The following is a 17,759-nucleotide window of genomic DNA, read 5'->3' as shown; positions in this document are numbered from 1 at the left end:
TTCAGCTTTGCTGAAGTAACCAAGTTACCTAGATTTTGATAGGTTAGACTTACTGATGTCTAGTAGATGGAGAATCACAGAGTAGCAGAAGTGACCTCTGGAGATTGTCTAGTACAATATCCCTGCTCAGAGCATGTCAGCTCAGCAGGCTGCCCAGGGCCCAGTCAAGTGGGTTACGAATATCTCCAAGGATGGAGACTCCACAGTTTTTCTAGGCAGTCTGCTCCAGTGTTTGATCACCCTCACGCTGAAGTGGAATGCTTTTTTGTATTTCAATTTGTGCTTGTTGCCTCCTCACTCAATACTACTGAAAAGAGTCTGGCTCTGTCATCTCTGTTACCTGAGAGAAATCACGATTAGCATGAATGAACCTGGGACGCCCCCGTTTCTTTGTGTCTTTGTTTTCTTGTAGCTCTCCTAATAAAAATAAATAAATAAAAACAAAAAATACAGCATTAGTATACTCTCAAGAGTGAAAGGTGTGTTGTTATGCACCTGCTTTGAGTAATTTTGTATTTTTTTGTGTAATAATAAAGTATTGAGTTAAAACATTACTTTTGTTATTTGTAATAAAATACCCTACTTGATATTTTCAGTGAAAAACATTAAAAACTATTTATGAACTGTACTGTTATTAACTTTTGCATGCATGCCGCAGTTAAACTTCTACTCATACCCTTCCATATTTGCCCACACCTTTCCATTCCTTTTTGGTCATCCCTAGTTTTCCATTCTTACCTAAGGTAAAAAAAAAAAATAAAAATAATAATTTTAGTGGCAACTTGAAACACTGCCCCATCTAAGATTTGTAGCTAAGGTGTTGTCGACGGAAGGAAGACACAGACGCTCAATATGAGTGAACAGTGAACTTCAACTTCAATGGATAGCTCAGTCGCCTTTTATCTAGTTGGAAACTCATACATATTCCTAAACTAAACTCAGGATTGGCTAACATTTCCCGCACTTTGCAGTTGCTACCGTCCTGCCCCAGGGGGCCTTCCCGATCGCCCAAGGGCATCGTGTCCTTGATCCTGATTGGCTCTCAGCCAGCTGTGTAAGTGCCCAGACCCATGTAAGCTAAGTACGGTACTTCACTAGCCTATTGCCTCCCAGCTGCCCAACATCCACATGTCCCACTTCACTTAACCATTCCTCAACAATTCCCCCGTTTTTATTTTGCTCAACAAATACCTTCTCTGTGAGTTGCTCTAGTTTCTTAGTTAGGCAGTTAAAGATTACATATGCAGCAATTATAATCAATATAACTATAAGTAGAAAGCGAAGTCCCTCTTTAACTAACAGAACCCATCCACCCATGTTCCCAAAAACAGATTTAAGCCAACCGTCAAACCAACTATCTTGTACTACAATTTTTTGTGTATGATCCCTTAACCATTTCAACTGGTCGTGAATTGACTAACCATGGTCGGAAAGGTTAAAGCAACACATTCCTTCCACATCTTCACACCCATGTCCCTGAGCCAGCAATAAGAAATCAATAGCGGCCCTATTTTGCAATACAGCATGTCTTAGACTCTCCATATCTTGTGACATTTCAGAAAGAACTTGTGTTGTTATATTTGATTGTTTAACAGCCCAACAAGCAAGCTTATTAATGTTAGTCAAAGCGTGTGCAGTTCCCACACCAGGTACCAAAGAAGCAAAGAATCTTTCTGCTGGACCCCACAATTCTACATCATCATTACAGTCAGAACCCAAAGTTTTTAGTTCTCATTTAATTCTTCTGCTCCTTGTCGAGTTCTGCCACGAGTGCAAATCTGGAGCGAAAAGTGTGAGTCGTCCTAGGTAACACGGACCTCCAAAAGCATTGGCTGGTACTCCTTGCCATGCACGGTCCCCACAGATTAAAAACACGCCAGGTGGCAAAGATTTGGCCTGACTTTGAAGCCAGGTCAAATTGGTGTCACCTATTCCATACGCCCCAAGTGGTACACTAATGTTACCGGTGTTGTTCCATCCGCAGTAATGTCCATTGGCCTCAAATCCAAGGGTCCTCGATGTTATGTTGGTCCCGTTCGTTTTATTTTGCTTCCCTTCACTGAGTACAAAGCATGTTTGTGTCCAGTTGCTACTGCTATTTCCTACTACCACAGACCCCAGGAGATCCAGTTCTTGAGGGTCCCATGGCAGTGAGTTATTAAGAGCTTGCAGGGCAGCAACTACTCCATCCGAGACGTTTGCAGAAAGGGATCTACTGAGTAGAGTAATACTGGCAGAATATGGTGCTAACATTTCACTCAGTTCCTCTGGATCCCCTATTGGGACCCCAAACAAACATGTTCTAAAAGGATCAGATGCAGAAGCGAGAGACAGACAAAATGAGCTCTGTCCAGACTGATTAGCCCAGGTGACCCATATATTCTGCTGAGGGTCAATTTTCCCTAAGATGGCATTACCATGTCCAGCCATTATTATAACTGATAACATAACCAAAGTCCCTTGTTCTGTTAATTCAGCCAAGGTCATTGTCATCCTCCTTAGTCGGCTCTTCTTCGATGGCTGGCTTTACACATCGACTAGGCACCCAGATCGGACCTGTAGGGGAAGAGACGCATACATAACCTCGTCCCACATAAATCACATCAGCAGGCCCCAACCATTGTCCTGTTTTCATATCTCTGTACAATACTCTCATAGCACATTTATTATCATTTTCAGACTTGGTGTAATGACGTGCTGCAGGTGGTTCTTCATTCTCCCCAAAAACACACAAATGATTAAGAACAAATAGAGTCTTGCCCACCCTTTCTCTAATATCAATAATGTCTTTAAACCTTCCCAAGTATTGCTTAACTGTTTCATTAGCTCTTTCCACAATAGCCTGACCAGTTGGTGAATGTGGAATACCAGTAATATGTTTAATGTCCCATAGTTCCAAAAATCGCTTAAGTGGCCCACTAACATAGGCTGGACCATTATCAGTCTTTATAGTCTGTGGTACTCCCATTACTGCAAAACAACTGGCAAGATGACGTCGTACATCCCGGACTTTTTCCCCGGGCTGCGGTGTAGCCCAGATCATGTGACTATAAGTGTCTATTGTTACATGCAGATATTTCAATCGTCCAAATGCTGGAACATGAGTGACATCCATTTGCCACACTTCGTTGGCTTTAAGCCCTCTCGGGTTTACCCCGACTCCGAGTCCCACCCCTGAGTTATAATTACTACACGTTGGGCAAGCTTTTACTATCGCTTGCGCATCAGCTCTAGACAGTTTGTAAGCCCGCACAAGTCCCTTAGCATTCTGGTGAAAAATAGCATGAGCCTCCCGAGCTCTGCAGAAGGGAGTTAATGGCGCTTCAGTGGCTGGAGCGGCAACTGATTTATCCGCCTGAGCATTGCCTTCTCCCAGTCCTTCCACCCATTGGTGACTTCGTATATGTATTACCGCATAGGATTTGCTTCTTTGTGCTATAGCAAGCTGTAAGCTAGTTAATAGTTCTGCAAGGCGTTCATTCTTTACATCTCTTAAGGCAGAGTCCTCTATGCGATTAGCTATGCCTACTACGTACAGAGAATCAGATACTACATTTAACATAACATCTTTCCATTCTATAAAAGCGCATACAACTGCATAGAGCTCTAATGTCTGTAATGAATCATTGTCCTGGCCCTTTAACATTTGATGTTGCCAGCCTTGTTCATCTTTCCATGTTATTGCAGCAGACTTGGAGCGCTTCCCAGCGTCCGTAAAAACAGTTACTGCATCCGCCAACGGAGCAACCGACCGCTTGGGCTGGGTTATCCATCCTTGGTTTTCCATCCATGACAATGTAGTTGATTGTAATGTCCTTGCCACTATTGTGGCGCCATCCTGCAATAATGCAGCTTGTAATTTTTCAGAATTCTGTATGTACCATTCCAAGTCACCTGGCTTTATTGGTATCCAGATCGTACTTGGCGGAACTCCGTCTATTTGTAGTATCCAATTTCTTCCTTTCTTTACTAATTCTGATAACGTGTCAATTTTTTCTTGAATTGTTCTTCGGGGTTGCAATGGGGGAGCTATCCATTCCAATACCACAGTTTCCACTCCCGTCTCCCCCGTTTTTATTTTTTGCTGTGTGATAGCACCCATCAAGTGTTGCAGACCACACAGAATAGTAAGATCGAGTGGCCTGTCGGGTATGCGTCGATGCGTGACACGCGTTGTAATCAATGATGCAATTTGTTGTAATATTTCTGACTGTTTTTCTGATAATGTTACCTTTGTGGCAGGGTCGGTTCCTTTTAATAATGGCCGAAGGGAATTCAACAGTTCATTTGGAATTCCGACCACTGGCCTAATCCACTGTAAATCTCCCAGCAGTTTTTGAGCATCATTGAGAGTTTTGATGTTCGATCGGATGGTAAGTTTCTGAGGCTGAATAGTGGAATCCGTAATTTTCCACCCCAAGTACTTCCATGGGCTTGTCTCCTGAATTTTTTCTGGTGCAATTACCAGTCCCATTTGTTTAAGAGCAGCTGCCAGAGCATTTTCCTGTTGCAGGGAAAATATTTCCTTCTGGGCTAGCAAAATATCGTCCATGTAATGGTAAATTATCGTTTTGGGCCATGCGCGGCGAATTGGTTGAAGTGCCGCATCGACATAGAGCTGACATAAGGCAGGTGAATTACGCATGCCCTGAGGTAATACAGTCCACTCAAATCTCTGACATGGCCCTTCACAATTTATGGCAGGGAGTGTAAAAGCAAACCTCTGTTTATCATTTTCATGTAATGCAATTGCAAAAAGGCAGTCCTTGAGATCTACAATTAACAATTTCCACCCTTCTGGTGTCATAGCAGGATTATGTAACCCAGGTTGCAGTGCTCCCATAGCACACATTTGACTATTAACTGCTCGTAAGTCGTGTAGCAAACGGTATTTCCCTGATTTTTTGGGAATCACAAAAACCAGAGTATTCCAAGGGCTTGTTGACAGTCTCAGATGCCCTTGTTGATACTGTTCCTGTACTAATTTATGAGCATGTAAAAGACTTTCCCATTTTAGTGGCCACTGTTCAACCCACACAGGTTCATCAGTTTTCCATTTAAGTGGGATTGGGAAAGTCCAAGCAATGGCCACACCTAAAAATTTTGATGATCTGTTGTGAGAACCGCTCCCATTTGGGCAAGGATATCTCGCCCTATTAACGCTTGTACTCCCTCAGGCAGTGATAAGATGGATACACTGCAATTTACCACCTTATCACCTATTGTCCATTGCAGCACTGGTGATCGACGAGCAAGAATCATGCCTCCTACTCCTGATACCGTGGCACCAGACTCAAATGTAGGCCAATGTGACGGCCAATCTTTTGTGCTAATTATCAATACATCAGCACCAGTATCCAACAATGCCTCAATTTGTATTTTCTCATCCTTTAAGCACACAGCGACCTTTTGTCGTGGTCTTTGACGCATACCAAATGTCAATAGCACCACTTTTCCCATGGAGCCAAATGCTCCCTGTCCTCGATACTTTCCGGATTCTGGTGCTAACGATTCAGCAAGATGAGGCAATGGGATTAATTGTGCTATTTTTGTGCCCTGCGGCACATGAATTGGAGGGAACATTGCAGAAACCATAACTTGTATTTCCCCAAGGTAGTCCTTATCAATAAGTCCAATTAATATTTGTAATCCATTCATAGTGGCAGACGATCTCCCTATTAATAGAACTCCCACGGGTTCACCATTAATAATAATTGGTCCAAAAACTCCTGTCCTTACCCTGGTGGGTCTCGAATCCAATAAAGTCACATCGACTACTGTTGCCAAATCCAGGCCGAGGCTCCCTCTGGTGGCTGGTCGGAGAAAAGGGGAGTCGCTGCAGATGGTGCCGGTGCTGTTGCTGCCGTTGTCGCCAAAGCCGCTTTTTGTGTCGTCGCGGGGCGGCTCCTCCCGCTGCTCCGGCCGTTTCCCGACGCACCTCGTCGGCATGCCGAAGTGCTTGAGTATTTGATTGACAGTTCTGGCACCACACTGATTCCGTTTTACACTCCCGCCTGATGTGTCCCGCAATACCACACCGAAAGCAACGGCGCTGCGGTGCCGATCCTCGGCCATTAGAACATCCTCCGGGGGTTTGCAAAGGTGCAAGGGCGGCAGGCACTTTAGACTGCTCGTTCATGTTGTCACCTAATTGTTTTACTGCTTTTACTAACATAGCCTGTGGACCTACAGGTACCTGAGATATTCTTTCCAATCCTTCCTCTATTGTCCAAGTACTCGGCAACATAGCTAATATACTTCGAGTTGAAGGGTTACAATTTTGGAGTGCACATTGCTTTAATATAGTGCCTTTACGATAATCGGGAACTCCCGCGGCTTGTATTGCATTTGCTACTCAATCGATAAACAACCCGAATGGTTCCTCCCTACCCTGTTTAATTCCCATGTAGGACGGTATTCCCCCTGGTTCTCTAATTTGTTCTAATGCCCTTCTGGCTAGATTCATGGATACCTTAGCTTTGTCTGGTCCCAAGAGTGCCTGCGCCTCTGTTCTAAAATATGGTCCCATACTCATTAATTCGTCTAATGTAACACCATACAGGGGATCTCCAGGCGCTCGTATCATCGCTACTGCCTCTTGGCAGACACTGTGCCAATGTGCATTAAACAAAAGTTGTTGATGCTGTGTTAAGATTAATTTCATTGTGCTGCGAATATCTCCTGGGAGTAAAATATTTGTTCCCCAAATATAGTCTAACATTTGACGAGTAGGTTCTCCTTTTAGTCCAGACTCATTTACTGTAGATCATAATTGTGTCAATAATTTCCAATCCAAATTAGTCAACTGAGCCTGTACATTTCCCTGTGCATCTGGAGGTGAGTACACCACCGGGAAGGCTGTTGTTATCTGTGCTGCTATCTCAATATTCCCGTCCTTCATTGCCTCATGAGCTATTCTTTTCCATGTCTCCTCCCTATCCTGTACATTGGATTTAAATGGATTTGTCGAAAATGGATTTGTTCCCGATTCCCCACCCACCCTTTCTCCTTTCTCTAATTGTGCGGGTGGGGCTGTCGGTGGCTGTGAAGATTCTTCTTCCCCTGATATGGGTACAGACGTTTCCCAGCCACCCGAGGTCCCCTGTGGAATTATAACTGTTCTATATGATGGTGGAGAGGGGTAAGACTGTTCCTCAGCTCTTTGTTGAGTAGAGGAAGCAGCAGAAGTCCCCCCATTCTGACTGGATGATCCTAATTGCTCTGTTACGGCAGCAGCTATTTTTTGTTCAGCTTGGTGTGTTGCTAATGCATTAGTTACCGCCCTCCATGGCTTCATTAATTTTCTCGCCACCTTGTTATCACTAATCACCTCATCAAATAGTTTGTCCCCGAACTTCCTCCACTCTGCTTGTTCAAACACCATATCAGGATTTAAAAAACAACCCTTAGCTACCCCATAAGCTAATAACTCTGGCAATTCCTTTTTACAATATATACACTGTGTGCTCCGCTTTTCTAAAAAGCATTTGAGCAAATCATACGTCGCTTGTCTCTCCATACCTTTATATGCGTCGGTACCGCTGCAGCCTTTGCAAGACCTCGGCGGCGCTTTCCGGCGGGACCCTCTACGGGCTCGTCCCGGGTGCGAGGACTCCCTTTCCGAGCTGCGGGTGCGGGGATTTCAAGTTTTCGTCCCTTTCGCCTTTCAGGCCTCGGGTGCGGGGATTCAACAATTTTGTAATCCTTTTCACCTCCTGAGCTGCGTTGCAGGACCGGATCCTCCCGTATTCCGTCGAACACGTGGCCCAGGAACACTGCCAGCAGTGTCCAAATCCCGTTCAGACCGGTCCCTGTTCGGGTGCCATTTGTTGTCGACAGAAGGAAGACACAGACGCTCAATATGAGTGAACAGTGAACTTCAACTTTAATGGATAGCTCAGTCGCCTTTTATCTAGTTGGAAACTCATACATATTCCTAAACTAAACTCAGGATTGGCTAACATTTCCCGCGCTTTGCAGTTGCTACCGTCCTGCCCCAGGGGGCCTTCCCGATCGCCCAAGGGCATGGTGTCCTTGATCCTGATTGGCTCTCAGCCAGCTGTGTACGTGCCCAGACCCATGTAAGCTAAGTACGGTACTTCACTAGCCCATTGCCTCCCAACTGCCCAACATCCACATGTCCTATTTCACTTAACCATTCCTCAACACTAAGGATCATGGCATGAGCTGCGAAGTGGATAATGAACTCCTGCAAGTTATTTGCCATCATACAATGAGCTCTCTCCACCAATTGCCAACACGCTTCACCTGTGCTCAGCTCTCCCACCTCCTACTGTAATACACAATAAATGTTTGTTCATTGTCTTTTGTATTATAAAACAAGGAGTTCCGTTTGAGGAGCAGGAGTTGCAAAAGCTCCCTGCTGAAGTAAGATGTATAATACTTGGCTAGACACTATGAAAATTCTTTTGCTTAATGTAACAAAAAAGAGAACCCCCTCCCCTTCTCTCCTTCTGCATCTCAGTTGCCTCTTTTGTTCAAAGACACTGCTGCAAAGTTCATGTAACCATCTCCTGATAAGTTGCTAAACTAGTGTATCAACATCCTGCATTCCTGTCTCACGCTGGGCCAACATGACCAAATAAAAAAAAGAAGTTGAACCACAACGCGGAGGAAGACTACGGCCTTCATCTTCACGACCACCAGAGGGACAGAGACGACCCCCTAGCAACAGTGCGCGCAGTCGCAGAATATACCAGGATGTGCTGCGTAATCCCAGAATTACCAAGATATAAAAAGGGACCCTGGCGGGGGTGAGGTGCGCGCCGTTGGTGGAGCCGAGACTCCCCGGCCGCCCAGCGCTGTTTTGCTTGCTGTTGCTTACTCAATAAATTCCTTTCTATTATTAATGCAATGCTCTCTGAAAATTAATTAAGGGGGCAACTTATAACAAATTTGGTGCCGTGACTCGGAATTGCCACTTGATCACCCTCAATTCTAATTAAGACTTGGAAAGAGACTTTTTTTAACACCACTATGGGGAAGGCCCCTCTGTTGTTTTGCTTACCACAGAAACGGCTATTCAAACTGCGCAGAAAGGATGGACGCATGCCAGCCGTGTGAAAGGACCAGTCCGGGAAGGTAAATGGGAGGCAGCTCCAGGCCCTGACGACTTGAAGCTGACACTAAGACGGACTCGATAAGTATTGTATATTATCTGTGTATCGTGGGAAGGGGAGGAGGCCCTGTTTCGAAGGCTCCCTGGTAGGTTCCCCTGAAGAACACTGCTGCTGCCAAGAAGAACCGATACCTTGTAGTTCGCTGCAACCGAACTGACAAGCGAGGCAGAGAAGTGAAAACGGTGGGGGACTGAGGGGCCGACAATTTAGATGGGCTCCGACCACCTCCTACGATACATGGGAGTCAGTATCATCGTTTTGGTCAGCTATGGGTCTGCACATCCCCACCAGCCTTTTAAATGGAGCTTAATCAGATGGGAGGATCAATTCATCATCCAGCAAACAACGACAGCGGGTGCTCCCAGTTTCCGCATCACATTATGTGACCTGGTGTCAGTGCAGCCATGCTTTAACCAATCAGGATTTCATTTCTGCCCAAGTTCTAACCCAGGAAAGGGGTACTGTAATTACCCGAACGTGTATTATTGTGCATACTGGGGGTCTGAAACCATTGCTACGGACTGGACACTCGGGGCTGGTCGGAATAAATTCTTACAAGTGGATATGGGCCGCAAGATTGTAATTGACAAGTGGATCCCTGTTACAGGTGGCAAGGGCATGGTATAGGGTATACAGGAACCTTCCACGGAAGTAAAGAAATTTGCAAGGTTCTATATATAAATATAACAAACTTGGACGATACTAGCTGGGTACTAGGAAAATGTCAGATTTTACGAACACGGAACAGATAGGGGAGGACTCATACTAATAAAAAGGAGGATGCTGATAGGCCCCAGGCAGTAGGAACAAATGAGGTATTGTCAGAAAATGTCCAGGGAATCCAGCCTGTGGAAAATACTACAGTGCCAACCCTCAGCAGCCCTACAAGCTCAGGTAAAGCTGAGAATGATAACATAGTTGAGAATAACATATGGGGGGGTCATGAATGCCAGTTACCAATTATTAAACAAAACAAGCCCAAATGTAACAAAACACTGTTGATTATGCTTTAGTATAAGGCCTTCATATTATGATGCTATTGGGGATCCTGGGGAGCCCACCCGCACAAACAAGAACAGCCCTCTACATTGCAGTTGGGGAAAAGACATAAGGGTAACACTAACACAAGTCACTGGAGGTGGTAGGTGTGTGGGCACGGTTCCTAGTGGGAAGTGTCACCTATGTAATACCATGGAGAATGGAAAACAATCAACCGAGTGGCTAATCCCAGCCAACAACGCTAGGTGGGTTTGTTCGTGAGTGGGCGTAACTCCTTGTCTATCACTAAAACTCTTTAATGCATCTCGTGATTTTTGTATACAGGTGATAATTATACCAAGGATTCTATACCACCCTGAGGATTGTATGTATACCCAGCACACAGTGGCAAGTTATCATCTGGAAAGACGGGAACCATTCACGGCTCTAACTTTGGCCACCCTAATAATCCTGGGAGGAGCTGGAGTGGGGACCAGGGTAGCCTCATTGGTTAAACAAAATCAAGAATTTACTTCCTTACGCATTGCTGTGGACGAGGACCTGACACAAATTGAACAATCCATCTCAGTCCTGGAAAATCTATCAGGTCACTTTCAGAGGTAGTGTTACAAAATCGTAGGGGATTAGATTTGTTTTTTTGTTTTTTTTTTACAACAGGACGGGCTGTTTGCAGCTCTGAAAGAGGAATGCTGTGTATGCTGATCACACTGGAGTGGTAAGAGATACAATGGCAAGACCCAGGGAAGGGTTGGAAAAAAAAAAAAAAAAAAAAAAAAAAAAAAAAAAAAAAAGGAAACGGGAGAATGAAGCCTGACAGAGCTGGTACGAATCTTGGTTTAATTATTCACCTTGGCTTACTACTTTATTATCAACAATAGCAGGACCTTTGTTGTTATTAATAATAGCACTAACTTTTGGACCGTGTATTTTTAATAAATTGATTGCGATTGTAAAGGGATGTTTAGAAGCGGCACATCTAATGCTCATACATGCCAAATACGAGCCAATAAGTACCAACGAAGGAATCGAGGAAACATTAGTTCTTAATAGCCAGGCATTGCAGAGCTTCAATGAACAAAATGAGTAACTAAAAGAAAAAGGAGGGATTGTAATACACAATAAATGTTTGTTCATTGTCTTTTGTATTATAAAACAAGGAGTTCCGTTTGAGGAGCAGGAGTTGCAAAAGCTCCCTGCTGAAGTAAGATGTATAATACTTGGCTAGACACTATGAAAATTCTTTTGCTTAATGTAACAAAAAAGAGAACCCCCTCCCCTTCTCTCCTTCTGCATCTCAGTTGCCTCTTTTGTTCAAAGACACTGCTGCAAAGTTCATGTAACCATCTCCTGATAAGTTGCTAAACTAGTGTATCAACATCCTGCATTCCTGTCTCACGCTGGGCCAACATGACCAAATAAAAAAAAGAAGTTGAACCACAACGCGGAGGAAGACTACGGCCTTCATCTTCACGACCACCAGAGGGACAGAGACGACCCCCTAGCAACAGTGCGCGCAGTCGCAGAATATACCAGGATGTGCTGCGTAATCCCAGAATTACCAAGATATAAAAAGGGACCCTGGCGGGGGTGAGGTGCACGCCGTTGGTGGAGCCGAGACTCCCCGGCCGCCCAGCGCTGTTTTGCTTGCTGTGGCTTACTCAATAAATTCCTTTCTATTATTAATGCAATGCTCTCTGAAAATTAATTAAGGGGGCAACTTATAACACTACCAGAGCACCTGAAGCTGCAGCTGCTCTTTTCAGGTGAGTAGCAAAGTAGCAGAGCTGAGTGGTGACCTCTGGCAGGCTTGGAAGAAGGGATGAAGAACCAAAGAGGGTAGGATAGAAGAAAATAAGTGATGAGGCATTGAGTAAGAGAGACAAGGAAGAAAGGAAGCGTGTAGCAGAGAATGCACTTGAAGGTATGTGTTTATATTGTGTATCTTAGGGTGGTTGTAGACTTAAAAATGTTAAGTGTAACGTGAAGTAGTAGTGCTGGTACGGTCTGGCTCTTGCTGAATGCTTGTCAGTATCTTTAAGCATAAATGAAGAAACAAAAGTGTCCTGGAAAACACCCTGGTTGTTTCAAGAAGTGTCATCAGTGGGAGAACTAAGCAATGTGCTGTGCCTCATTTAGAATTAAACCCGTAGCAGGAGACAAGGTGGCTAGTATTAATGTTGCAGTAATGCTTGTGGTGTTTCCTTCTGTCTTGTGCAAAGACTTGTGGTATCAGAGTGTCTCCCTAATCTAGAATTAAAAGGGTCAGGAAGGACAATACATTTCTGTTTTATTTTAGAACTGATCAAAACCCCTAAATTAATTTGCAACTTTAATAGGAGATGTGAAATGGTGAATTCTGGTTAACGAAAGTGGAGGAAACAGAGTATAATGAAACGTGCAAATACTGCTCTATAGTTAAAAACTGAAATTTGACCTGCTGTAAAATGATCACACAAAAAAATCTTTGGACTGTGAAAAGGAAATAGATTTTTGCTTAATCTTTGTGTTGTTTTCTATTTTCTATTCCATTATTAATTTTCTCCTGTACTATGCTAGCGATTCAATGAATCAAACACCTGTAGTATCTTCTAGCTTTTGGTCCGTGTCCTATTTTTTATGATAAAATTCTGACTGAGTTGAGGTTTCACAGACAAAGCATTGAACTGGGAGGCCACATGGACTTTATTTCTGTTTCTCTTTAGGTTTCCTGAGGGAATAGAACTACTTTTCATGTTATGTTATCCAGGTTTCTTGCTCAAATGTTTAATACATCTGCTCCAATTCACAGCACTGTGGAAAAATGTACTGACTTAGTACTTCAAAAAACTTAAATGGTACACCAGGTATATGCTTGTGTATGTGCTAGGTGTATACTTATGTGTATGCTTCGATGGTAGGCTCTCTACACCTTGATTTACCCACCCGTAGATTTAATACATTATACAAAGACTTATCAGGAGTGCGTTCTATAGATTTATCATTCTAAAACCATTCTGTCTATGAATGAAACCAGCTTGATACCACTTCAGTCTTCACAACCAAAATTTTTTATGTGTGTGCTCTAACTCTGTTGTCTGGTACATTTTAAGTCTTACCAAAGCACTTGGCTTCTACGTACCTTGTGCTCTCCAAGCTACCACTTGAGTGATTCCCACTTGTAATCACAGAGCAGATGGAGTGGAGCGAGGTTTTCAGCATCTTATCGAAACTCTGTCAGCTTCACCCCCTGACATGTTATTGACAAGCATTACTGCAGGAGGCTCCTGGAGTTTGCTGCAGTAAGGACTGTCACAGTGGAAATCAAATTTGCTTTATTGTTTCTGTCCTTTAGACCTCTTAATCCTTCTAGCATTTACCTCTGTGAATATACAAGTTTCTTTTTATGGAGAAAGAAGCCCTTAGCTTGTGTCATGTTGTTTTCCCAGGACAGTACATACATTTTGCAAGACAAGGACAAAGATTTCCATGTAAGTGTATGAGGTGTACTTAGACTTGACATATGCTTTTCGTGTCTCTTGAGATTCAGATCCTTTTCTGAATATGTGAGGGTGATGTTAATACTCATACCCACTCAGGTTTTAAAAATGGCATTTTGCAAGAACTTGCTTTTGTGCTCCTCCTGTGTGGTCACTTGTATTTCCTGGGTAGTCAGTGAAAGGATATGGAACATGCCCTGCGTGGTTGGATGTTCCAGTTTGCTGTGCTGTGCTGTGTGATTTTCAGCTGAAGCTTGGAGGAGGGCACAGTACCCCTCAGCCAGACCTGTCCTACAACAAATTGTTTTAAATTAGACAGCTGGATTGTCAAACTAATTAACTGTCTATCCTGCTAAATGCTTGGCAACTACAAGGTATTTTCTGAGGGCCTATTCCTAGTGATGGCAATGGCCTTAGAGTGGATTTTAAATGTTAATGCAGTGGCATTGTGAGTTTGCTTAAATGTTACTTAGGAATGGCTCTGGCTTGAATTAAAATTTCCTTCTCAGTTGGACTTTTATTTTTTATAATTTATTAAGTGACTTATGTGGGCTCTTGATTTCAGTGGGGGTGGTTTTTGCTGTTTTTTAAAGGCATTTTGAACATCAAAGTGTAGGATTCGTTGTGACATCCCTATACTCATGTTATGCATCTCTGTGTGAAACCAGACAGGAGAAAGTTAAATCAGCCTCTCCAGAAAGTTATTTGTGGAATTTAATAGGCTAAATGTAAATAGGTAACAGTTTTCATTATTGACTGCGATACAATGAGTAAGCTACTGAAGACTGTCGTAACACTGAAGATTTCTCACAAAATGGAGGAAGATTGTTTTTCAGATTCTAATAATTCCACTATTGAAAGCACCCTAAGCTAAACCAAACTAAATGCAAAATCTTTTTAAATGCTTGTTTTTTTTCAATAGGTAGTTCTCCTGTGTAATTCAGGTATTTACAGGCCACGTTCTGCACTTTGTTAGCTGGGTTGTACAGCCACTACTGGGACCTGCACTGCACCTGCTGCAGAAGCAAATCTCATGGGCTGCTTTGGATAGCCAGGGATTCCCTGAGTATTATAGGGCTTCTCTCTTTACAAAATCATGGTGCATCACTTTCAAGTACTTAATCAGGCTCCACTTGAACCTATGCCCAAGTTTTGCATCCTTTCATCTGATTAAGAGTCACCTCTTTTTGTTTATTTTATGGGTTTAATTTGATGGGTTCTAGCTTTTATGTTGCAAAAGACAGTGAGCAGCCACTCACTGCATCCTCATGGTATTAACAACGTGCATCCCACTCAGGTAAACAGGCTAAACCACACATAATTTACTCTAAGGCTTTTACTAAAATCTTGTACATCGTATGAAGTTCTTATGTATTTAAAGTTGACTTGAATTTTTTTTCAGGATATATCTTTTTAATAGTGAACAACAACTCCTGTTCTAATTTAAACAGCTATGTTAAATGTTGGTTTCCTTTTTTTGTTTAGCAGTAGAAATACCTTTCCATTTAGGCAGTAGGGAAGTAAATATTCTTGCAGACTTTGACAGAAGAAACTCCTTAATGTCTGTAAGCATATAAACTGTAAACATATTAGTAAGCACTAACAGGGTTTTGTTATGTTGGCATTATTCTGGGGTTAATTCTTTGCAATGAATGTGTAATTTATTTTCTGTGATAGCAAGAATGTTCTGATTAGCCTTATGTCACCTGAATGAATTGTGGAATGTGAGGAAAGCCACTGCTCTGGGAATGAGGTAAAACCCAGTGCTGCTTTAGTTAGGGCTGTGGGTCAGATGTTTCATTCAGAAGCATTGCTTTGAGAAGCAAATAATGGATGCTACAGGGATGACATGCAAATATTATTTAATTGGTCGAACATTTTTTTTAGGAAGACAAAGACGACATGTTATAACATAAATTTATTTCTGAACAAACTGCAACATTAAGAACTATACAGAGAAACTGCATCACGCTTACAACTTAGTCATGATATTTGTGCTTTGTAGGATAAGTAAACATTAATTCTATCACAGCAAAAAATTGATATACTGACAACTAACTGTATTTGGCTTAAAATAAATACACTTTCCCATTTATTAACTCAAAGCACTTTTATATAATACTTGGTGCTTTTTACTGACTTTCAGCCTTGGAAATGCTGAGCATTCAGTGTTACCACGCGTGTTGGTGTGAGTTGTGGATGTTCAGCAGTTTGTAGGAATAAGCCCAGTGACTGCACAATTAAGTTTAGTGTATGCAACAAACTGACCTTTATCTCAACAGTAAAGAGACCTCCACTGTTATGTATATGTTGCAGAGATGTAGAATTTCTCATGTTATTTAATGTTCTGTATTAGGTTTCACTGACAATTTGTTTCTCTCAACAAATGAGTGAAAATCATTCAACTTCATGAATGGTTTTAAAGATAAAATTGAGAATAATATGGCTCTTTTTCATAAATTATTTAAAACTACTTCAAAATCTTCAAAAATAGTTAGTGCAAAAGGATAGTTTTCTCTTCCCCCCCCTCCCAAGTAATAGTACAGAAGCATATATTGTTATATGGAAAATAAAATCTCTTAAATATTTTATTGGGAAAGGCTGGTTTTCTATTATGCTATTTGGGAAGGGAGAGGCAAAAGATAAAGATTTTCAAAGAAATAAATCTCAGAAGAGTTTTGATGTGATAGGTTATATTTACCTTTAAATTCAAAACCAATCTCTTTGGCAGAGTCGAGAGTATCACTGAGCACATGATACTAACAGATCATCTCAGCAAGAAGATGCTGTAGTATATCTTATCAAAGTTATATAAATGTTATAGCAATGTGAACTATCATACATAGTCCAAACACTTGCATCCAAAATGAACAAGCACGTGTGCTGAGATTTTAACAATCATTTTGATTTCTTAAAAATCTTAATTTTCATAACTTTCTGTCGAGGCAGCACTCTTTTCAGATGTGTATTTTTTTACTTTATTAACAATTTACTTGATTAAGCTAGAACTAAAATAATATTTTTTCACTACTTTTAACTCACATGTAGCATGTTACATGGTGCTTTAAATAAAAGCACTTTGTGTAACACATTTACTATCATCACTCCCTTTAACCAGGTAGGGACACTGAGGCACAGAGGTGAAATGACTCGCCTGAGGTCACCTGGCAGGCCTGTGGTGGGACAGGACTTCAGAAACCCGCTGCCGTGACTCCCATGACTCACAGCTGTGCTCGGGGACATACCAGGCATAGAGATCCCAAACTGCACTGCCTCTGAGGGAAAAGAAATTTCTTTTAAGGGTACTAACTGAGATTCTAGATCTCATTTCCTTGAGAAGAATACAGGGATGGCAAACAGCTATGGGAGAGAAATAACTGCATGGAAATAAACTGAAATGTGTTTTCAGTAGGCTTTTATTGTGCCATCTAACTGGAAAGATCTGGTGTGTTCAAAAGTTTTTACCACTTAGAAGACCTTGGAGGTTTGGTTTTGTTTTAATTTTCTAGGGACATGGGTTTCTCTGTGCATCCTGGAACACACTCAGGTTCTAATAGGTAAACTGTACAAACATCAGTGTTGTTTTAGAACTGAATGTTAGCATACTATCCCATTTCAGCTGATTGATTTAATCAAATTGATGAAAATGGATCTTATTGGAGATTTAAGTCTTTACTGTGTAGTCCATTAATTCAGAAGGCTAAAAATCCATCCCATCCTAGTACAGTACATCCTATAGCACAATATGTCAAGAGTCCCTCAGGATACAGAAAGATACAATACGCCTTGGTTTCACTTTGCTCAGTGCTCAGCTGTGGAACAGACGCGTGCTGTTTCTGTAGAGTTTGTCTGTCTTTGCTCGTTGTACTCAGTGATGTTTGAAAGTCAGAGCGTTACACAAATCACTGCTTATTTAAACTGGATTAAAACAAAAATGCCAACAGGTGAACTTTCTTAACCCAATTCAAGGAGCCAATCAAACAGGCTTGGTGTCATCTCTCTGCCTTCCTCACTGAGCTTGCAGTACTGCACCACAGCATGAAAGATATCGCCAACCTTCCAGGACTTCCGTTGAACTAGTTGCACAACATCTAAAAACTAAATTAGAGGAAAACAAACAAAAAAAGCGATAGCACTTAGGATT

The 17,759-nt window shown here is 42.2% G+C and overlaps 1 protein-coding gene across 1 annotated transcript in view; it reads right to left on the bottom strand.

Moving 5' to 3' along the window:
* Positions 1-17,569: 17,569 nt before the first annotated feature.
* The window catches only part of SPHKAP (SPHK1 interactor, AKAP domain containing), a gene marked incomplete at its 3' end in the record, with an annotated part of 94,413 nt that continues 94,223 nt past the window's right edge, over positions 17,570-17,759 (bottom strand). Inside the window, exon 12 of the mRNA XM_084292008.1 lies at positions 17,570-17,713. Within this exon, the coding sequence (XP_084148134.1) occupies positions 17,570-17,713 (144 nt within the window). The remainder of the gene's footprint in view (positions 17,714-17,759) is intronic.

The sequence above is a fragment of the Netta rufina genome, assembly GCF_964035555.1.
Source record: "Netta rufina genome assembly, chromosome: 9".
Lineage (NCBI taxonomy): Eukaryota > Metazoa > Chordata > Aves > Anseriformes > Anatidae > Netta > Netta rufina.
Note: the sequence above shows the minus strand (reverse complement) of the source record. Positions and strands in the feature narration are given on the sequence as shown.